This window comes from Panicum virgatum, chromosome 3N (genome assembly GCF_016808335.1).
Source record: "Panicum virgatum strain AP13 chromosome 3N, P.virgatum_v5, whole genome shotgun sequence".
NCBI classification, from domain to species: Eukaryota; Viridiplantae; Streptophyta; class Magnoliopsida; order Poales; family Poaceae; genus Panicum; species Panicum virgatum.
The window spans coordinates 13,281,272-13,304,811 of record NC_053147.1 but is presented as its reverse complement, the minus strand read 5'-3'; the positions used below and the strand labels follow the sequence as shown (position 1 = coordinate 13,304,811).

The following is a 23,540-nucleotide window of genomic DNA, read 5'->3' as shown; positions in this document are numbered from 1 at the left end:
ATGTGGAATTAGAAATTTAACAATACAGCCTGCTTTGCCATGCCATCTTGGTGACAAATGAAACGACATCAGAAATTTATGAACCAAACACTAGACGCATCATCGAACTAATAGTATACAAGCCACAAAGCCACTTGGCAGTACCCTTAGTTAGTTTTATCTGCCCAACAGGCTCAAGACCAAAAATCTAACAGCTATCCAGTCTTATGGACTCTTCACTGATCCTTGTTATTCATCTTGTAAATACCAGTGCAAACTTATCCATTACGAATCGGAGGTTCATCATGAGATATAGCTGGGGAGCATTACAAAGAACAAGAGTAACCAAGGGTATTTGTAAGAAGTTGCAGCTTTGATTAATAGGTAAGCAGAAAGTATGTACAACTCCTCAAAAACTTTACAGCCTCTTGACGACCAGACCTAAGCCGCCTCCTAACAAAAGACTAAACAAAAACTGAGGCCGTATACCTCAATCACCTATATGTTAGCCATGTCGCATTTGATCTTGCGATCTTCTCTTTCCCTTACCCTATCAAACAACAAAAGAAATTACTGAGGTTGGCAACAAAATTAGCGAACCACCTTGACCGCACGTCCCAATTTACTTTACACTGTACACAAGCCAGTGATCCTCTATGTTCAGCCGTTGAGCTTCGCAAGGAACTGGTTCAGATCATACTCGTCAGCATACTGTGACTGATCCCAAAGCTCATCCAATCCATTGAGAATGGACTTCAAGCCTTTGCCACCAGATTTCTTTGGATCTTTACTCTGGTCACTACTCAAGCCCCGTGGAAGGACCGATGCCTGGCATGGAAGAGAGGATCAGAAACAAATCATTTGCACGTGTTACTCTACATGGCAAAAACAAAATGCTCCAAGGGTTTACTTTTCTCGAAGCAGGGGTAGATGTGAACAGATCAAGCAGTTGGTCAGTGTTCATGGTCTTCAAGCTGGAGTTCTCAGCATTGATGACAGCATTGGCAACTGACACCTTGAACCTCTGGAGACTCATCACCTTCTCCTCAAGGGTACCACGCATGATGAGACGGTGAACATTCACCACTTTCCTTTGCCCCAAACGGTGTGCTCTGTCCATCGCCTATAAGAGCAGAATAATATTATTCCACTTATTCCACCTCCTTGGAGCAAATTCAAGGGGGGAGTCTCCCCCATGGTCTGAGTTTTTTTCATATATTATTCCATTTCAGAATTTTTCTATAATAGAAAAAAAAACATTCACAGAGGGCAAAGGATCCACTTAGTCTTAAAAATGTAATCGATGGTATAGGACTGAAAATACTTCCATTATAGTACAGCTACTTGCCTTTTTTTAGTTTTAACAGCATCAAATTAGAAAACAGATTGAAAAATATTGCGATGAACAGATAGCATCACATCATGACGAAACATTAGGCAAAATGTACCTGAAGATCCTTCATTGGGTTCCAATCATGTTCCATGAAGACCAATGTGTCAGCAGATGTCAAATTCAAGCCAAGCCCGCCAACTGCATCAGGAAAGAATCAGAGCAAGCTTTCCTAACATATCAACGAGACCCCAGTGGCCGAGTTCTCTAAACCTACCATGGGTTGTTAACAGAAGTACATCAATGGTTGGATCTGAATTGAATGCTTTAACAATTTCAAATCTCTTCTCAGCTTCAACAGAGCCATCCAGCCGTAAATATGTCACACTGCAAGACATCAATAATCCTAAATTAGATGGTTGCCCCAAAAAAAACACTAGCAGAAGAAAAATCATAGGCATAGTCCATGTTCCCAAAATCAAGAATTCGTTAAGAAATATAAAGTGCGTGCACAGCAAAGCTGCCAAATCAGCAAAGGGATATTACTGGCAACCAGATCAGCCTCAGCGATTAAACAGTTTTGTAGTGGCACTGCAATATAATGAAGTTTGAAGGCACATAAACAGTAGGGGCAAAGGAAGAAGGCATGAAGCACACACCATACAGCGAGACCAATACACATCATATAGCTCACCTTTTCATATGAGATTGAAACAGGTCCTTCTCAATAATGTCAAGAAAAGCCTGAACAAAAGACAGTTGAATCATGAGACAAGAATTTTACGGAAAGGATGACAATGAAAAGTCTGGAAGAACAAAATTCTCGTCCACAATTTTGACAGGTTCCATACCTTATGCTGAGCAAAAATCAAAACTCTGTGTTGCCCAATAGCCGTCGATGCATCAGGACTTGATATTTCTGACCCTATACCGCACTCCTGAAGTATTTCTTGAAGAGCAACAAGCTTAGGTGAGTGGTGGAGCTCATGAAGCTCACCGCCGGACCCCACACCTATTTCTTTCAGAAGATCAACAAGATGATCAGGAGGGTTCTCTCCAGTTACAAGTAAAGGATGGCTGCAGAGTTTTAATAGGTACTGCAATGACTGCATTACAAAAACAGATTTAGTTAGAAATCAATCCCATTAAAAAAATATATGTAAACGAATAAAAAGTAAATGATATTTAGCTGCAGCACCTGAAACACATGACGAGTTGCCTTTGGCTGAGGTGCAGATTCCTCCGATTCATTTGCTTTCACTATAGTTGAAATCTCCTCTTTTGCATTGGAGCTCGAGAATTTGTCATAAAGTTTGAGCTGCAACAGACTCAGATCGCAATATCTATCCTGGATAATCTTCTCTGGAAGATCAGACAAAACTTCATCCTTTGTTCTTCTCAGTAGAAATGGCATGACCTGGTATAGCAGGGCCGAATTTATTAATTTATAAGGTCACAGCATTGATCATTTTAAAAAATCTACTATAAATAATAATGACCTGCTTATGCAACGCTTCCATTGCAAGAATACCAGCTTCAGCATCCTTTGCTGAACATTTAGAATCTTTGGCTGCTAGTAATGGTTTTCCATATGTAGCTTGGAACTGTAAAGAACAATGGGTTTCAGTGTAAAATACTTCAGATAAGAACAGAACAAAGAGAGAACATGTTCTTTAGCGGATATAATTAAGCACATTTATCTCTTTCGGAAAGTGCAAATCAGTTTGTTTATTTATTTGCACTTCACTTAAATCACCTTATGTAAACCTCGATTAGTGAAATTTAGTTTGAATTTGTTCCAGGTTCCTCTATTGAACCTTGATTAATTAACTCTACCATGCAGCCTGGTACATTCAGCAGAATTAAAAGATAGAGGCAACTGATGCAAAAATATAATGTGGTGAGTTAAAAGTTACAATCTCTGGAGCCAAAATCTAGATTGAAAAATGAAAACCAGATAAAAATCCAAAAAGCTCACAGACTGGGAAGCTAATGTAAACTCAGTAAGATGATACCAAAAACTAAGTTTTTTTGTAAGGGCTAGCATGAGGTACAAATTCTTAGCTTTGAGTTTCATAAAGATGAAATAATATTATTTCATAAAGCAACTTGTATCCAAAACATAACTTACTTGTTTTTCTGTACCAAGAAACCCAGGCATAAGGAAGTCAAATAAAGACCATAGCTCCAAGACATTATTCTGCGATTCGGATGTAATGTTCAAAGTCAAGACAAGGTAATAGAATTTGATGGGTCACATACATAAAATAACAAAGAAAATCAAGCCAACAATAAAAAGAGGAATGAGACGGTGAGAGTGCGGAGTACATATCAACAAGAGTTTCAGTTCCACCTGAAATTTACCTGGATAGGAGTGCCACTCAAGATAAGGCGGTGTTGTGCTTTCAGCTGTTTCACAGCAGACGTGATTTTAGATCTTGAGTTTTTGATTATGTGCCCTTCATCCAGAACACAGTAGTTCCAAGGGATATTCCCAAGAAAATCAATATCCTTGCGTATAATATCATACGATGTTATGATAACATTAAACTTATCGAATTGACTACGGAGTGTGACTCTGTCCTGTGAAGAACCAACGTACTGAAGAGGTTTCATGATAGAGCTGTCTATGTACTTCTCTATTTCATATTCCCAGTGGGCCACTAATGTAGAAGGGCATATTATCAAAGATGTCGGATCTTTCTCATCATTCCGAGCACGCGATTCGGCAATGTCACTTGCTACGATAGCAGATGCTTGGAGTGTCTTACCGAGCCCCATATCATCACACAAAATTCCATGTAACTTAAATCGTCTAAGGAATGCGAGCCAGTTGATCCCTTCTTGCTGATACCTGTAACAACCAGAAAAAAAAAATTAAATAAGCATCAATAGGAAGCTTGTGGGATTGCACATATGCACAGTATAATTCAACGTATAAAGTAAACTAAATATTCAATCATCATAAAATCTTTCTCTTTACAAAATTATGCGGTAATACTATTCTACACCTTAGGTGTAGCATTTATTCTACACCCAACAGTGAAAATACTGAACAAACTGACCAGAAATTTATGAACCGAGTAGCCGTATTACTGAATCATGTTCAGTAATCGCATGTGGCGATTATTACTGAAAAATTATTCAGCAATTATTTGGTTGTAGCTACACCTAGGGTGTAGAATAGCACGTGGGCAAATTATGATATTAACATACTACTGTCTATTTAATTTAAGATTAAAAAAAGGTATCACGCATCAATGTTAAGATGAAAAGAACTTCTATGCTAGGGTATCACGCATCAATGTTAAGATGAAAAGAACTTCTATGCTAGATATGTACCTTCGCAATTCAACACTAAGATCGATGTTGAGCTTGAAATCATCAATTTGGGAGTTGTCGAGGAGCTGTTCCAGAAACTGCACATCTTCAGCACTGCTAGATAAGCGTTCACTTAGTCCACCTGGTAATGAAGCACCCTTTGATAATGGCAGCAAAGGAACGAGAACAGCAAAACTGTGAGTCACAGTCTGCCTAACAGAACCATCTGGGTCACTCATACACTTCAGAAGTGGAACAACAAGGAACGGAGCATAAGGAACCAACTCCACAGCCAAACCCTGAACAAGAAGGCTCAAAAGCATCCCAGCCCCTTGTCTTGCACAAACAGAAGATAGATCAGACAACATCGGAATGACATTCTCTATCACCAGAACCATCACATCATCAGCCAATGACTTTGCCATGGATGTGATGCACCTTGCAGCAGCTAGTCTAACAGCCACATGAGGATGACGAACACACCCAAGAATACAGGGAAGGAGACTTAGCAGTTGAGGCCTTAAGGGCTCAGCCAAGTGAGGCGTAATTGAACGAACGACCTGAAAAAACAAGGAAAGACAGATAAATGTGAGCAGAACTAACCATGCTAACAGTAAAGGATTCAAATCGATGTTGCATACGGGTTTGATGCCAACAGGTGATATAAGCCTAGACAATACAGTAGTTTTATACAAAGCACCCAAAACACTCGATCCAAATAAACTCTAAATGGAACAAACCTGGATATTATTTATGAGTGACTGTGGATCCTTATCCTCGTACGATCTGCCCAGCTGTGCAATACTCGTATCATCTTTTGGACCATCTTCGGTTTTTACTGGTTTAAGAAACTCAGTAAGGCAATCCCATAATTTGGGAAGTTTTTCAAACAATGACGGTCCAAATTTCTCACAGAGATGCTTGAAAGCTAACTCTGATCCACGGCGGCTAATAAAGCCCTCCATTTTTGACCTTTCTTCACTACCAGAAACCGTATGACCCCTGGACCTATGACTGCTAAAACGCTTTCCAATTGACAGTAAATTCTGGTCCTCAACAACCTGCATTGAGTTAATTATTGCAGCTTGCGGTGTCTCACTAGCATCAGTGCATGTCAATGTGCAGAGATTCTTGGTTAGCTTGTCATTGGGGCCAGGCTTGCGGCCAACACAGCTACAAATGAGCTCGGCAAGTGCATCAGCAGCTTTATCTTGAAGTACTTCTTCCTGGATGACAGAATAATCTGAGCATAACGGTTAATGCAGAAAATACAAAATAATCACAAGAAAAGCTAAGTCATTTACCTGTTCTCTTTTTATGGCAGCCATTAAAGGTAAAATGACTGGGTTCAACTTACTAGGCAAACCTGACATCCAGACTACAGCAGAAGCCACTAAAGAACAAACCGTCACATGCAAATTATTCTGCATAATAACATCAAACAAAGCCTATGTAAATATATAACAAACAAACAATTAGGAAATCATAAATATCAAGCATTTTTCAAGTAATATAAATGTGAGAACACAATAATTTGAACATACCCATACCTGAACACATTTCAAGTAACCTGACGTAGACAATAGACCTTGTTTTGCTGATTCTATGTTATTCAGGACAATTCTTTCACTTTCTGAAGGAAGATCAGATTCCGATGGTAAAAAAAGCTTTGATGCAAAGTTAATAGCATCATCAACACCCAGCACATCAACATTAAGGTTTGAGCCATTAATATAATCTTTGAAAACAGGACAAGAATCAATTGAGTGAAGCAAATTATTGGCTTCATTGCGCATCTTCGTGTATGTCCTTGAAAGTTCAGAATATGGAAGCACAGAATCCTTTGTAGGTAATGCTGGATCGGAGCAGGTCAACAAGTCCAGTAACCACTCTTTCACGGAAGATAGGAAAGCTAGTAATGTACCCACTGATACAGGATCTCTACCTCTCAGATCCTTAAACCAAGAAACGATAACCATTGAAGCCACCTGAAGCAACAAAAACATGAGTTTAACAAGTAACTGAACATAGGGACATAATTTACATGATTGAACCATCTCATACCTGTCTCTGAACTCCTGAGAGAGACATGAGATCATTTGCTAGTGGACTTAGAACAAATTGCCATGAGCCTACAGGCAACTTAGATGCAAAAAGCCCAAGTGCCATTGATGTAAGAACTCGTGTATGAGTAACAGATTTGTCAGAATCAGCACCAACAATTATCTTAGAAATACTTGAGGGAACATCAAAATGTTTTTCATGAGAAGTACTTTCCCCTGTGGAACCAAACGAGATCATTCTTGTGCACTCATGCTCTAGATTAGCAGATCTGATCTTTGCAGCAGCTCTTGAACGACTTCCTCGGGGAAGGGCAACTGGTAAAAACATTTTTGTTGAATCCAATGCTGAGCCAAATGGAGTGGCAGCAAGTTGTACCCAATTACTAAAATATAGCTTCGCAGCATATTCAAGGTCCTTCTCAGGGCACTACAATAATTGAAACAGTTTTTTTTCATCAATGTCACTGTATGCTAGACCAGATTGTTAAGCTGATGTGGATTTAGTAAGTAAGCGATGTCCAGAACATCAAAATAACCTGAAGTAGAAGTTTCCAAGCCCTTTCAGAGGACTGAAGAATTTCATCATTTGACTCCAAAAGTAGGTTCTGGAAGACAACCTGCAGTGCATCTCCTAATATTGAGGTTGGCCAGAATTTAGAAGGGACAGTTCCAGATAAACTCCTACTGTTCCCAACTTCAAGAAGCTTCTCCTACACGAAAAAACAAAACTTCACAGTTAACTAGGAAATCCCAATAAGAGATACAGAAAAACCTGTATGAGCACATGAATACTCATGACAATAGCAAAACTGCAAATTTGTATTGCTTGCTGATGGATTGGTTAAATTATACTCCCTCCGTCCGACAAAGACTGTTCGTTTAGAAAATTTCAGACATGTTACTAGTAGTGGAAGATGACCATGTTACCCCTAATTAACCATAGTAGTTGTGATTGAAAACCGCGTTGTTTATTTGATTCCCTAGGTCCTCAATAAATGCAAATGCATTGGAACTAAAAAAATAAACATTTGATTGGCTCCATACCCTTCTCTATGCAATTATTCTTCTTGGTATTTGATATTGCTTTAATTAGATGAACTTTACTACAATCTACATGAACAATCTTTGTGGGACAAAATTTGAAGGCTAAACGAACGGTCTTTATGCGACGGAGGGAGTAAGTTTGGCAGATGTATGTTACAGCAGCTGCACACTTGGACCAAAATGAATCTAAAAAAATCATACCAGTGTACGTATGGCAGAACGCCGAACTGAAGTAATACTATGTCTCATAAAGGGCCACAGACGGGGTGTCAGTGTGGCTAGACCGTAAGGGTTCTCACTAGATGTCAATCTCCCTTCTTGCTCAGCAGTCTGAGTTAATTTGTTTAGATCAAATTCTCCCATTTCCCCTGAAGTTGCTGTGCCGAGCATCTTTGGGACCATCTCTGGCTGCGAATATATTTCTGCTAACAAGTTCATTACACTGAAAATGAAAAGAAAACTAGGACATCAGATAACAAAAGCTTTTCCAGTGACATAAATGAATCCACTTAAAAGGAATAAATGGCAATAAAAAGTAACAAAAAAACTCCACAGATGCAACAAAACAAAAGGTAATAGGTGGCCAGTTTCATCAGAAGACAAAAGAAAAAAACAATTGAAAATAAATGGACTAAGTGATCGGATCTGCCCATATTATTCAATCATATATATTTGTCAGATGAGGGAAACAGAATTTAAGTATACCTGCTCGTAGATGGGCTTAGATCATCAAGGTCAAGCAATATATCCCAAAGCAACATCACGATTGAATGCAGCATTTGATCATTCAGCCTAACTAAAGAGTCAGCAGCTGGGATCAGGGCTTCAGCAGCCACTGCTCGGACATCATCATCAGGATCCTCCAGACCAGCTTTACAAGCATGAATGATATAGTCAAGCAAATATTTAAGCATTTCCTGGTCAGGCAAGAAATAATACTGTTACATCAGCAAAATGGAAAAAAATGTCTCCTGAAATATTTAGTTGGCAAAAATGGCAACAAGGCAGCCATTCTGAATTTTGATACTATGTATCGGTTAACAGTATTACAAGGACAGAATCTTGATTAGCAATTACACTGTTATATTATCAGTTCACTGAATCTTGATTAGCCATTACCTGCCGAACAGCAACCAAGTATTTAATGCCAAGGAGACTCCCATGACGAACTTCCCACTCTTGTCTGCGCTGAAAGAACAAAGAACAGAGACAGAGAGAGATGGTGATGATGAATAGAAAGCATTGTTTTGAAAATTGTGAGGATGAGACAAATGACTACTACAACACACCTGCATTTGCAGCAAGATATTCAGTGTATGACATACTAAAGAAGGGTGCATGTACTTCAGCACAGCACCAAGAGCTTGAGCACATGTTTCACGAACTGGGGCCACCACTTGATCTGATACATAATCACCAAAGCTGAAAACAGAACAAGATAGGAAGAAATAAGTCTCAAGATAACAAAGCTTACATATGAACCATATATCTGGACATCCAGAGAAGCATACCGATCCAGTGAAAGTACACAAAGGAAGCGAATTGCACAATCCTGAAGAAATTCCCAATTCTTCATATAAGAATATTTGGCTAATTTCATCAGTTTCATGAATTTTGAATTTTCTGGAGCATGCATATGAGACATTGGATTTGATGTGGAGTTGAGTTTTCCATGTACTGGCTTACATGATGAATCCTCTTTAGCAGGGTCGGTTGAATCATCAACACAGAAATCAGGCTCGACTTTTACATGAGCAGAACTTAATTCACCAGTTGATAAAGTAGGCACATTGCTCAGATTTGCCTCTGTTTTTGAATGACCGTCGTTAAACATCTCCTTATCATAGTCCATATACATAGATTCAGAAGGATTTTGCTCTTTCTTATGCCTCTTAAACACTGGCTCGAGGTGATCCACATGATCATCGTTTAGATCAATATTATGAGCCCTTTTAAGGAACTCAAAGTTGGTCTTACCATCCAAAATAGCAGAAGGCAAGCTCAGATCAGGAAAATATACTCCAGCACAAGCACCTTGATGTGTCAAAATTTCCCTTAAAGCCATAATTGTACCATGGCGAACTTCCCAAACTAAAATGCAATGCAAAGTTAAAAGAATGTAAGACTCCAATCGAGAAAGAGACAAAGTAAGACATTATGAGACATATTCGGAGATCAGATGGGCTTACTAGGGTCAAACATATCATGAATAAGCTGATCCACAAATTGTTGAAAAGGCCATCTCCCATTTTCACTGTACTCCAGATTGTCTTCATCCATAGTTATATCCAATGCATCCTGAAACATGATAATGGAAACGACTAAATAACCCATCCACGAATGCTCTGGACAAACTAATATGAATTCCCAGACAAAACAACAGCCACAACATACTAGCGCAAGTGGCAGCACACTGACCCACCCATGCACCAGCACACTGCCACATGAGTAGACATACAGGCCATGCTAGCAATTGCATTTAGAGAAATTAAGAGCTATAAGAGTTGAACAGAAAATAGCTGCACTGAGCCCTCTGATTAGTCTGGAATCTATTTTTACATTAAATATGATATATCAGGAACATACAGGAAATCCCAAGATCTTAGAGACAAAATGGCACGTTCGATAATTCATACATTCTGTGCACCGCTTTGGTCAGAAGTAGCTCCATTGGATGGTGCGGGACTCTTTAGTGTAACCTCATCCCCCTCAGATACAGTCTTTGTATGATCTTTTGCATTACTCTTTGCTTTACGCTTCAGCATATTGAGCTCCCTGGCACTTAATCGCCTAGAGCGAAAGTTAGGTTGCTTGTGATACCTAGGAACCATGGTGGAAACCAATTGCTGGATATTACGACCAGTATTGAATGAATTAAATCCATTATTTTGTGCATGCGAACCCCAATAATTTTTTTGGGCAAGCAGATCCTCGTCTTTGATGACATCATTAACATCCATAAACTGCTCACATACATCCAGTCCTGCACTAGAACAAAAACAAAACAAAAAAAGTTGTGTAAGCATTCCAAAACACTAATGTATATGCAAAGACAGTTTTACTCATACATCGTCAAAACAAGATGGAAGCAGCATGTCACCAATTTAATAGGTGGTGCTTCATATTTACTATAGTAGTACTTTTCCAAGATTTAAAGTGGCATTAGGAAACTACTCATCTACTACCTCTATTTAAGCAGCATTTCAATCTTTTTATAACCCAAACCATGCCTTCAAATCAATGAAGTAATCCAACAGATGTAAGCAGTGCTGAAAATGGTCTTAAACTTCAGCTGCTAGATCTCTAGCGATCCTTAATATGTATATTCAAATGTGATTGCACTATTTCAGTTTACTCCCTGCATTTTATAGCATATGAACTCCTTATCCTCTAGATTCACTTTTAAAAAAAGTAGACCCAACAAAATCTAGCTAGAGTTAAATATGTTTTGCCACCTCAACCCATTCCGAAGGCATTATAGATATGCCGACCTTCTCTTAAACATGGGCAATGGGGGTAAGCATGTTGTAGCAGAGGAATTAATGCAATACAGGTAAATGTTAAATTCAGATCAGCAAAAAAGCTAATCAGTCTTTTAAGCAACATATCGGCAAATGTAACTCAAAGTCTGGGGATTCTGAAAAAACATATTGTGGAACACAGTAAAAACCTTGAAGTTGACTTTTCTCCGTCACTAAAGTAAAAACTAACCTAAACGGCGCCAAAGATTTTTCTTTTGGCGAGCAAGGCGCTCTGCTGGATTCTTGCCATTGTCATTTGCAATGTCATATTCCTACAAGTCAGATACAAGCAAATATGTTAGCAATTTCACATATTACATTGACAAAGAGAAAATATTTGAAATGGAATAGTTAGTTAACTTTAATAAAATGCATGTTGATCCATGTTATCTAGTCGTCCGACTAATCGCGATTAGTCAGGCTTATCGGTCCGGTGACCCCGATAAGGGACACCGAGTAGATCTGGGCGACTAGTTTTCTAGTCGTCCGACTAGTCGTCGACTAGTTGCGATTAGTCGCACGATCAGGTTGGAAAACGATCAGACTTGAGATTGTTTTGTGGGCTATTTGAGTTGTGGGCCTCGGCCGGTGATGGGCTGGCAAGGTGGCCCATTAGGTTTTTGGTATATAGAGGCTAAGAGAGGAATATGAACTATGGGACAGGAATACAGAGTTCTGGACAGTTCACAAATCATCTCTCACAAATAAGTGAAAAATCGACCATTATTATTGCCTTCATACTTGCTTTTTATTAAGTAATATGTAGTACATATACCATATCGGTCCTGGGACACATAGGATGACTAGGCAGACGACTAGGACCGACTAAGCTCGACTAATCGGCCTGATCAACGACTAATCACGACTAGTCGTCTGATCGGTCCCATGGCGACTAGGTTCGACTAGACGATTTGAAAACATGGATGTTGATACAGACCAAGTGCCAAAATTTGAACTTCTCTTGTGTGTAGCTTCAGTTGAATATTAGATATTTTCTTATTATGATGAGCTGCAGGTCATGTTGCCACATTTATCCATTGCCCACTCTTTTTTTCGGTTAAAAATACCAGTAAATAACTGTGTAACCCAATGAAACGAGAATGCTGGAAAAGAGATAAATCTATTTCAGCATTTAAAGTCTGTTGTCCATTTACAATATTATGAGTAACATAATCAAAAGTGTTGATACATTAGGTAAGAATGTATTGGGGGTGTATACCCCACCCTAAAAGAAAATTTTGAATTAAATCCCAAAAAAAAGATGGAACCCTAAAGAAACTCGAAACTGCATTAAAAATCCTTAATCTACTCATCAAATCTTGAGGCCAAAAAATATTGGTACTAAGAACACACCTGTCCACCCGATGCCAATAAAGGAGATCCAAATTCCAATACCCTGTTTATGTCGAAGCTGTGAGTAAACAGAAATAAAACGGCATTAGTGAGGGCACAAAAGGAAAAGAAAAGGAGGGAAATTCTATTGAACATTAAAGGTTTCCAGCAAAACCTTCCAAAAGCAAGATCAGATGTTGCTGCAGTATCAGCATGTGGCAATGAACTAGCATCATCACTTCCATCAGACAGCCCAGAAACATGTTTTTCTGCTTCCACAGAAGCATATAGGTCCTTTAATGATGTGTGTTTGACATTCTCTGTTATCGCACCAATCGCATGAGCTGCTGCAACCCTCGTGTCCCAACTTTTACTACGAGTGTACTGAGAAACCTACAATAGGCACACAACAAGAAGAATTTCAGCCAAATAATATGTGTGGAAGCCATGCAAAGAACAATCATTGATTCATGGCAGAATATCAACAGAAGATATCACTTGACAGAGTGTTTATATCATAGATATTCCTCAAATACATGAGATGACATCACGTATCAACAATGTCTATAGTGCATTTATGAGTACTGTATTGTGATACAGTGCAAAGTGCTTTGTGCAAAAGTACATCATGAACATTCAGTCCTTCTTAGATATATTCAATTTGGAAAGTCCATTCCACTTCAACTCAAGTAGCATCAGAGCATGAGCTCTTGGTCGCAATGCTAGCCACCACTGAGCGGCTGCATGGGGACCCTCACCAGCCCAAGCATCTTCTCCTTTCTCAGGCACTGTTTATGGTTTGAGAGGGGGCTGATGGTCATGTTCTTCGGGCAATTTTCTTATATGCCACCAAGAAACGTAATCCCTCATATGCCATCATTGTGTCTATGACATATGGGTCCCCCCGCAGTCACTAACAGTGGCATATAAGGGATTTAGGGTTTAACCAATGGCATGTGAGGAATTTTTCCTATTCTTATCTACTGTAGGTGATTTGTGTAGTCCCTCATGCATGTTCATCCTTTTGGTATCATTTTGTAATAAACATGAATGGAAAAAAGAAAGATACCAGTGAAATAAATGGAATTTTTCACACAATAGACATCAACATTTCAAACAGAAAATCACAAATCATACTGTTATCTTTGCTATTTATCTGTCAACTTATACACAATCGCAAATGTAGCAGAAGTGCATAACAAGATAGCAGCATGGCACATTTTTGTGCTATCATACAGGTGTGAGTCTAAGCAGCAAAAATGTACATTGGATCTTATACAGCACAAATCATTATGCAAACACTAAGGTTCCAGGTTTGAAGAGCTAAAAAATTGGCAACATCCATGCCACCTTTGTACCTTTTTAAGCAATGCATTTAGCTCCTGGGGATGGGACTTAGCAATTTCTCCAATTTGGCGTGCAGCCGCAAACCTTGTCGTTTGTGTCGAACCAGCTGGTTGATGTTAAAGAAATTTTGCATGGACAGATAAGCCAACAGAGAAACCCGAATGACTCCCCTAGGTGGTTATCTTAGCTATTTACCATAGATATCGAGTTGGTATATTTTAGCATGGTTAGTTGCATATTGCACTAAGCAAAAGTGCCAGATTAGTTCTATTTTTCGAGAAGCAGTACAATACAGGAGTTATAATAACATCTACTCATTTGCAAACTAAGCATATTTTAAATGCACTTGCAAAAAGCTATCAAAATTGCATATGAAATAGAATCTCTGAAGAGTGAAGGGTAAACAGATGAAAGGATACTGTCCAGTAATGTGAGGAGGCGGTGAAGACGGGACGAATTCTGGGCCATAAATGATGCAGACTAGCAGACGTGTCATCCGAGGGAGTGTACTTAGGGAAGGGATACTTCACCACCTTTAGTTAGTAGTTGGTAGGTAAATTATACCATCTCTGCGAACGAAGAAGGCACAGATAGGCAGGAGGGAAAGAAATAACATCATTAAGCTCACTGAAATAACATAATACGTGACAAGGTGATAACAATATGAATAAATCCCTCCCTCCAAAAAAATCCCCAAAAAAAAAAGAGATTGCAGGCTGAAGCGACATGCACGGGGCAGGACTAGGCGGAGCTGCGAAGCCTCGAAACTAATTTGCCCGTGAGGCGCTCCGTCGGGATAACGAAACCGCGGGGTGCAAGTTGGATTTCAAATCTAGTAATCAAATCAGCACCGCATGCAACCGCAGGGAGGCAGGTGGATGAGAGACGGACCTGAAGGGGCCTTAGGAGAGAGGCGCCCAGTGGCGGCGCGGGTGCGGCGGCGCCGGGCGGCGAAGAAGGGGATCGCGGGGAGGGGGTGGAGGGAGGGGGGCGAGCCCTCGCGAGGGAGGGGCGCGTGGGGTCGGGGGTGGCGAGCGGAGCCCAATCCACCGCGCACGCGCGCGCCCAGCCGGATCCCCGGGTCGGGGGGCTCGTGGCCTGGCTTCTCGGCTTGGTGTGGTCGAGTCGCTGTGTCGGGGGGGCTCGGGCTGCCTGTGGCTCTGGCTCTGGGGTAGGTCGTGGCCAGGGCCGCCTGGGTGTTATTATATAGGCTTTTGCGTTGGATATTTCCTTCCTGGACGATCGGGTGGGTGAAAATGGGCTATCCAATATATACTTGGGCTCCCAACGGGCCTGGTTCCGTTTAGACGTTTAGTTTTTTTTCTTTTGAGAGGGTTCCGTTTAGCTCGGAGCAGATGTAATGCGAACCACTAAACTCGACGTCCGTTCCTCATCAACTCTGGAAAGATAGCAAATTGAGGTAAATCACAAGCTCATGAACTCTGAATTAGGGGAAGAATTAGGAGAAAATCAGATGATCTGATCAGGTCGGATGCATTTATAGGCCATGTTGGGAGGGTTTTGCACCTCGGATGACATCAGATCATATGATCCTAATGCTCCTCTCACAATTCAATTCCACCATAAATCAGCCTTAGATCAATCAAATATATGTAAAAATAAGAGTCCGATCTTTTTTAAACTAATCCCTATATTTTGTTAGTCAAATTTTTAGACGCCTTACCACCTCTATTTGCACTTCGTGCTTTCCAATCTAAATTACGGCCTACTCAAAAATTAACGTTAAAAACGCACCAACGAAACAGCACCCCGTGCTCTCCAACCAAATAAAAACTGAAAATTCCATGGTCAAACGCCACTACTATTCCAACTTCCAATCCAACTAGTGCTACATAACCTGATCCAAGATTCAGGGCATGATTATCGATGTCACCGCAGGTAGAGTATTAAGAACAATACAATAATGAGGTGGCATTGCAAAGAATCCACTGCGCGGCAGAATGATACTAATCGCTCGACAAGATGGTCCCGCATGCCAACATGCAAGTTATCTACAACCAGGTCCCTGGCCTGCTACACATAATATCGGTAACGTTTCTTCAGGTTACCTGCATTGCAAAGAATCCACTGCGCGGCAGAATGATACTAATCGCTCGACAAGATGGTCCCGCATGCCAACATGCAAGTTATCTACAACCAGGTCCCTGGCCTGCTACACATAATATCGGTAACGTTTCTTCAGGTTACCAGCCTCCCACCACCATCACATACTGCTTGGGACTAGAATGCAGCTCTCTTACAGCAGCAGCTGCTAAACTCCTTGTAGCATTGCCTCCCTCGCCCTAGTCACCCATCAAATTATGCTAGACAACATGCTGATTTGATCAGTCTGAAGAATGCCAGCCGTGCTCCTCCCGGTGCTACTATGATCCAATTCCCGCAACCCCCTCCACCGCTGCTTCTTGTGCTGAAGCCGCTGTACCGGCAACTCCTTTGGCTTTTGCCGCCGCTTCTTGTGCTGCCGCCGCCGCCGCTGCTGCAGCTGTTGCAGCCGGTGACTGAGGGGAAGGTGGGGCCACTGGCATCTTCTGTGGCACCTTAGCGGCCTTCTGCTGCTTATTGCCACCATTGTTTACCTCTGCCAGTAATTTTTTGATCTGGACTCCAGAGAGCGTTTCATGCTCAAGAAGGGCGTTTGCTAGCGCATGAAGCTCCCTATCATGTGTTGTCAAAATCATCTTTGCATTATTGTACGCCCTCTCCAGAATATCCTTCACCTCCTTATCAATCATGCCTCTTGTTTGGGCGCTCATACTATTCCCATTGTCATCACTGTAGGAAACAAGACCCACCCGCTCACTCATACCATACTTGGTGACCATGGCTCTTGCCAGCCGCGTTGCTTGCTTTAGGTCAGATGAGGGACCAGAGGTTACCTCGCTTTCCCCAAATATAAGCTCCTCAGCCACCCTTCCTCCCATGCACACATCCAATCTTGCCAGCATCTGCTTTTTCGAAATACTATGCTGATCCTTCTCCGGCAGCTGTGTAACGACTCCAAGAGTCATTCCCCTTGGAACTATTGTAGCCTTGTGAACAGGGTTAGCACCATCCGTGTGAATAGCAACAAGGGCATGCCCTCCTTCATGATATGCAGTCATTTTCCTGCACTCATCAGATATCACAGCTGATTTGCGCTCACTGCCCATCATGATCCTGTCCTTGGCAAATTCCAGGTCCTTCATTGTGACGTCTTTTGCCCCATCCATAGCGGCCTTCAGAGCAGCTACGTTGACCAAGTTTGCAAGGTCTGCGCCTGAGAACCCAGGTGTTCCCCTTGCAATGATCATCAGATCCACATCATCTGCTTTTAAGACCTGAAATTCAGGGAGGAAACGTCAGATGATTTTCTAAACCAGAGAACCCACCAAGCGTTAATCAGACAAGGTTTGGCATATGCGATTATGGATTTACCTTTGACATATGAGTATCCAGGATCTGTCGCCGGCCCTCAACATCTGGATTAGGAACTACAATATGGCGGTCGAAGCGCCCAGGCCTAACAAGTGCTTTATCCAGTGACTGAGGGAAGTTAGTTGCTGCAATTACAATTATCCCGTCATTCTGCTTAAAGCCATCCAACTCAACAAGCAGCTGATTCAAGGTCATCTTCATATACTGTTGATCCTTGGGATTTCTGCTTCCACCAATCGCGTCTATTTCATCAATGAATATTATACAAGGGGATCGCTTCTTTGCTGCATTGAACAGGTCCCTCACCCTTCGAGCCCCAACACCCACAAACATCTCCTCAAACTCACTACCGCTGCATGAGAAGAAAGGAACACCAGCTTCCCCAGCTATAGCCCTTGCCAACATGGTTTTTCCCGTTCCAGGTGGCCCCACCAGCAAAACACCTTTAGGAAGCTTTCCACCAAGGCGTGTAAAACGCTGAAAACCATGAGAGGGGCTTGTGAGTATTAAAAATTTAAACGTGGACATACAACACAAAATGGAGCAAGTCAACACAACTTTTTCAAAGAGCAAATTCTAAATTACAAACCCACCCCTAAGAAAGGAGTGCAAAGGACCAAAGCAACAGTCCATTTAACAATGCATGAGATTGAAACAACTATGGATGTAGAGCGTCAGAAAGGTTTAAGAAGATGTCCACGAACCTAAAAGTGACATCAAACGATGAGCTCACAAAGGGTTGCTAGAAGCCTAGAACTGAGTTACTAAAATCAATGGAGCCTGAAGTTTCTTCTGAGGCGGACAAAAAAGTCCCAACAAATTATGGCATAAAGAATAGCTAGAATACAGATAGACCATAGGAATATTACTTACTTCACAGTGTTGGAATTAAAGTACAATACAATGTTTTAGTCCTAATAACCATTTTGGGCTAGATCTAGTGGTTATATATTGGGCTAGATCTAGTGGTTATTCTGATTTTATCTAATCACAGACAAACGGAAATGCCAGAATAATATTAATTTACCTTGGGATCTCGTAGGTAGTGAACGATTTCCTCAAGTTCAGCTTTAGCCTCGTCAACTCCCTTGACATCACTGAACTTAGTTTTCGAATTCATGCTCGGCTGAACCTCTTCATTCAAACCAAGGCCTGTATATAACCCAAGTTTCAATGAGAATTAATGTTGAATTGTTCAATAACAACAGAGAGTCATTCAACTCCAAGATAACAAACCTTTACTAATTCCTTTGTCTTCAATGAGAGCTCCAATGCCAGAGATTACAATGAAAGTAAGTGCAATGCTTCGGAAGGTTTTCCAAAGCTGCTCCTTAAATTGACCAGTTTCTGCGGTAACCATGTGAATAGGTGCATTCACGGTACCAAGAGCTCCATCTTTAGTCTGACGACCAACACTTGCAAATGCAGCAAGACCAGTACGCTTTTCTTCATCCATTACTGAACTAGCCAGTCCTGCATAGAGAACTTCATATGATGATCCATGCACAAAAAAGATCTACATGAATATGGCATATATTATGTAGGTGGGAGGGGAAACTACGGATGTGACAAATAGAACGTAATGCAGAGTAGTAAGGGCATTATGGCTATAGTTCAAATTGAATAATAAAAATCAAAGTGGAACAAAGTATTTAACTAAAGTTTCCATAACATCAGGGTCCAGGAAATGATGCGATGAAACAAGGGGTTTTACAAATAAAAATTAATTGCAATGTTCATATGACGGCAGAAACAGTAGAGAAGATACCTCTCTGCATTGTTTTAAGCAGGGGGCTATCCTCCAATCTGTCAAGACTGACAAGAGCTTTTATATACTCAGAAAGAGCCGACGAGTTGGAATGCAGTGAAGGGTGCCTTTCAAAGATTTGTACAACTCTTTCTGGGTCACTTCTATAAATCTCTTTAAGCAGAGAAGCTTCACTAGGTGAGTCCAGGTCCCGTATCCAGCGAGGAAAACTACTGGCATAGCTTGAGCGGTACCTCTCTTGCAAATTTCTAAGCACACTGCCTGCATGAAGCACCAGTACGAGTTAGAAAAAACATGGGAAAGAAAAAAAACCACAAGGGAAAGAATAAGAGGACACGATAAGCGGATTATATTACTAAAATAGCACATGTCTAGTCCAGTGATATGAAATGTAGGAACACCGCTAAAAGCAGGTAATAGCTGGCACAGAAGACACTGATGTACACTGTGAATCCAAGGCGTAACCTTACACAAGGAACTCAGCAAGCATACCTGCTCCAGTATCGCTCCTGGGTGCCCTGAAAGGAAAGGAAGCCTGTAGCTGACTGCAGATGGCATTTGCTGACCGATGCCTGGCAACCTGTGTCACAAAGACAAAGAGCACCGAAATGATGGCGTGCGGTAGGTTGAGAACGTGTACCAACATTGAGGCAAGTCAAAAAAAAATGGTCCAAAAGATAAATCCACCACCATTGCAAGCATCACGACACGACATGGTTAATGTTCAACAGTTGCGATTTCAGATTCCTCGGACATCAAAAGTGACACTATTAACTAACTGTCAGCAAGGATTCGTCGTTCGCAGTAGATAGGATCGAGGTCTTGATTTTGTTTCGGTGGAAAAAACGTGTTTTTGAGGGCAGGGCAGGGCTGCGCAACGAGATGGAGAATCCCCCTCCTAAACCCTAGTTTCGTGATGGAAGATGCGCAATCTCGCACGGTTGGCGTCCCATACTGGTCGTACCGCGTGTCCTGTCCCAGGACGGACGCATCCATCCAATCCAATCGAGGCCCTGGACCTCGAGGACGAAACGGGAGAATCGGAGGACAGGGATGTTGGGAGGGGAAGGAGGAAAAGAAGAGAAAGAGAGAAAAGAACCTTGGAGATGGCCAGCCGCCAGGCCATGGGGAACAGAGGAAGTGGCCTGCGGCGGCGAGATCCCGGGGAGGCGCAGCGGGGTAGGGCGACGACCGGAGGCGGGCGGGGGCGAGTGATCGGAGGAGTCCAAGTCCGGGGAGGGACGGGGAATTTACATATTTACCATTATAATAAGACATTATAATAAGAAAGGTCACTCGCTGGATTAACACTTTTAAACGGGTTCCTACAGATTTAGCACAACTGTAGTCGTAAATCTTACGTTTTTACCACTTTTACCTACGTGGCAGGACACGGCGGCAGGCCACGTTGGCGCCCAGTCCGCAAGGCGAGGCGAAATGTCCTTTATGCCCTCTTTGTTGCCTCTTTGTTCATGTGCCTGTGACCCCGTCCAGCCCGTTGACCGCTCCCACTCTCCTCACCCCCTCTCGCTATCGCTATCCGGGGTTGAGCGAGCGAGCAGGGGCCAGAGGCTGCGGCGGGGCCGGAGGCCGCGGCGGCGCGCTAGTGATGGGCCGAAGGGAGCGGAATCCGCGGCTGCGCGCGAGGCCTCCGCGGATCGACGGCATGCGGGCCGGCGGGAGAGGCGGCGCACGGGGCCAGCAGGCCAGCGGCGCAGCAAGCCCCAAGGGCGCACCTCTCCGGATCGACGGCGCACGGGGCCAGCAGGCCAGCGGCGCAGCAAGCCCCAAGGGCGCACCTCTCCGGATCGACGGCGTGTAGGGGCAGCGAGAGCGGCGGCGCGCAAGGCCGGCGAGGGCAGCGAGAGCGGCGGGGCGCAAGGCCGGCGAGGGCGGCAGAGCGCGGGGCTTGGTCGCGTGGGGCCGGAGACGGCGGCGGCGCGTGGGTGCTGCGGAGCAGGGGAGGCAGCCGCATGGGCCGGCGGCGTCCCGCGTGAGAAGCAGGTAGGCGGCGTGTACCGCGCGCGCGTCGGAGGTGGCCGCACAGGCCAGGCTCGCGCGTGCGAGGTGCAGGCACGGGGCGGGGGTGCTGCTTCGCAGGGTTTGTGGCCGCACGGCGCGGGCGCGTGCTAGGAGCATGCCGGCGGCGGAGGCTACCTGCCAGGCTGCTGCTGCTGCACGGGGGGACGTGGCCGGCTGGCCGTACAAGGCCAGCGCGGCCGCCCATGCTGCTGCGACGAGGATCAAAATTACAAGAAAAAAAAAGATGTGTGCTACGAATCAAGCAGCTCTCCGCCGTTCACCTAATCTCTCTGATTTTGTTTTGATTATGAAGTAATTGATATTTTGCCTCAGTAATTCAGTTCTCTGATCTCCCACAGCTCTCTACCCCCATCTAATTTTGTTCTAATTTTGGTCTCGTGGAGAATTGGTGATTGAAATTACTGAACCAGCAAATTGGTGATTGGAATTACTGAACCATCATTGAACTTCGAGATTAGTAATTGAGCTACTACTCACGTTCTAACTTTTCTCCGCTTGTTTTGCTTTGATGCAGTTCAGTCATTTTCGTTATTTCTAGTTTTAGTGTTAACCATCAAGATCTATATTTGTTACTAGATTGTTCATTATCTGTTACACAGAGCAAAGCAGAGCGACAAGGGGAGCAGAGAAGGCAGCGGGGCTCCCATGCTTTCTTCTCCGTGGAGCAGATTGGGAATTAAAAATTACTGAATCTTCGCTTGAATTCGATAAAGGGGCGGTCAACGGGCTGGACGGGGTGTCACGGGCACATGAACAAAGACGGGGCACAAAGGACATTTCGCCTCGCCTTGCTAACCGGGCGTCAATGTGGCCTGTCGTCGTGTCCCGCCACGTAGGCAAAAGTGGTAAAAACGTAAGATTTCCAGCTACAGTAGTACTAAATCTGTATAAGCCCGTTTAAAAGTGATAATCCAGCGAGTGACCTTTGTTATAATGGTAAATATGTAAATATCCCGGTCCCGGGCACGAGGGTGGGGTGGGTTCTTCTCTCCCTTGGCGTCGAACACCAGGACTCACTCAGGAGGTAGGGCGCCACGGGTCGCTGAACGCCTGGGCCTCGAGCTGGCCGACCACGTTGCGGGCCTCGTGGGCCTCTGCGCTTCTGCGTCAGAATGGAAAAGTTATGGTGACGGCCCATCCGCTATCCCTCCCGTAAGAGCAGGTACAATAAAGGTTTATTAGCCCGTTCATGTCAGCAACCGTTTTACGTGGCGGTCAAGATTCGTGGAAGCACTCGCTGCTGGAATGCAATATGGCCAGGTGCGTTTGGGCTTTACAATGTGATGAACTTGTTGATTTCATCAGTCAGGCACAAGATGACAATGCACGCGGGTGGATCCACGAAGCAATAGCAGGTCTCGCTCATGATAAGTTGGTGAGACTTGTTGTAATTTTGTGGGCGATTTGGCATGCGAGGAGGAAGGCAATTCTTGAAAATATTTTTCAGAGCCCGTTGTCCACTCACAGCTTCATAGAGAGGTTTATTGCAGACTTGGAGACGGCTATGCCGACAGTGGAGAGGAAGGGGGACGCGGGTGCGGGCTGTGCACCTGCTGCAGCTCCCAAATTGATTCCGCCCCCACAAGGTCTGATGAAGGTAAATGACGACGCCACACTTTCGAAGAATTCTGATATTGTGGCGATGGCGGCCGTGGCGAGGGATGGGGCGGGCGCTTTCATGGGAGCGTCAGCCCTAGTGATGAAGGGCATATCCGACCCGGAGACGACGGAAGTGCTGGCGTGCCGTGAAGGCCTAGCCCTTGCAGCGGACCTCATGATCAGAAGGGTGCGGATTGCCACAGACTGCGCCTGTGCTATCCGAAGCATGGCAGGGCCTGGAATGGGTCGATACGGCCATGTAATCAGAGAGATGAAGGCTGGCATGGCGAATTTCGAAAGAGCAGAAGTTGTCCATGAAGGAAGGGCGTCGAATACTGATGCACATGCTTTAGCTAGAAGCTCGATTTATGAATCATTAGAAAGACATGTTTGGTTTTTTGATCCTCCTGATGGAGTTTGTACCAGCTACGCTGTTTGATTAAAATTGACACACCCCCTAAAAAAAATGTAAGAGATGCCTCCAGCACGAGAAACAAAGCACAAGAGTCGATTTTGGAGCCTCACCTGTCTCTTGCGCACGCATTTCATGAGTTTTCATTTATTTTTGTATGTAAAAATTTAATGTTTCTATATCCCACAAAAAACAATATAAAAGACAGATTATTATAGCATATGTCTTCAAAAAATGTCTCTAGATGACATAGAAGGGGCTTAAAGCCTCTCTTATTGCCCTTGCTCTAACGCCGCCGGGTCCTGTGAGTGCTGCCGCCGCTCTCCGTCAACTCCCTCCTCTCCTG

The 23,540-nt window shown here is 43.2% G+C and overlaps 2 protein-coding genes across 5 annotated transcripts; both read right to left on the bottom strand.

Annotated features, from left to right (window-relative positions):
• Positions 1 to 331: 331 nt before the first annotated feature.
• On the bottom strand, positions 332 to 15,115 carry LOC120664417 (TATA-binding protein-associated factor BTAF1-like). 4 transcript variants are annotated; one of them, XM_039943632.1, is made up of 29 exons: positions 14,829 to 15,115; positions 14,357 to 14,506; positions 13,949 to 14,043; positions 12,766 to 12,983; positions 12,612 to 12,669; positions 11,449 to 11,530; positions 10,374 to 10,720; positions 9,927 to 10,035; positions 9,249 to 9,828; positions 9,027 to 9,159; positions 8,857 to 8,925; positions 8,443 to 8,654; positions 7,939 to 8,179; positions 7,230 to 7,403; positions 6,695 to 7,120; positions 6,181 to 6,618; positions 5,935 to 6,054; positions 5,371 to 5,856; positions 4,652 to 5,190; positions 3,674 to 4,163; positions 3,441 to 3,509; positions 2,809 to 2,913; positions 2,508 to 2,726; positions 2,161 to 2,415; positions 2,004 to 2,053; positions 1,587 to 1,696; positions 1,428 to 1,510; positions 890 to 1,102; positions 332 to 807 (listed from the first exon to the last, which is right to left on the bottom strand). In XM_039943632.1, the coding sequence occupies exons 2-29, from the start codon at positions 14,403 to 14,405 to the stop codon at positions 640 to 642; spliced, it is 6,138 nt and encodes a 2,045-aa protein (XP_039799566.1). In that variant the 5' UTR covers positions 14,406 to 14,506; positions 14,829 to 15,115; the 3' UTR covers positions 332 to 639. The 4 variants fall into 4 exon arrangements, with proteins under 4 accessions (XP_039799566.1, XP_039799569.1, XP_039799568.1 ...); XM_039943635.1 differs by having other exon boundaries at positions 10,132 to 10,720; positions 14,829 to 15,110; XM_039943634.1 differs by lacking the exons at positions 12,766 to 12,983; positions 13,949 to 14,043; positions 14,357 to 14,506; positions 14,829 to 15,115 and having other exon boundaries at positions 340 to 807; positions 10,324 to 10,725.
• Positions 15,116 to 15,738: 623 nt separating this feature from the next.
• Positions 15,739 to 22,164, bottom strand: LOC120664416 (ATP-dependent zinc metalloprotease FTSH 5, mitochondrial-like). The gene is made up of 8 exons (XM_039943631.1): positions 22,148 to 22,164; positions 20,240 to 20,387; positions 19,633 to 19,720; positions 19,141 to 19,401; positions 18,609 to 18,845; positions 18,400 to 18,524; positions 17,373 to 17,849; positions 15,739 to 17,275 (listed from the first exon to the last, which is right to left on the bottom strand). Exons 2-8 carry the CDS (start codon positions 20,264 to 20,266, stop codon positions 16,322 to 16,324), a joined length of 2,169 nt encoding a protein of 722 aa, XP_039799565.1. The 5' UTR covers positions 20,267 to 20,387; positions 22,148 to 22,164; the 3' UTR covers positions 15,739 to 16,321.
• Between the last annotated feature and the right edge of the window lie 1,376 nt (positions 22,165 to 23,540).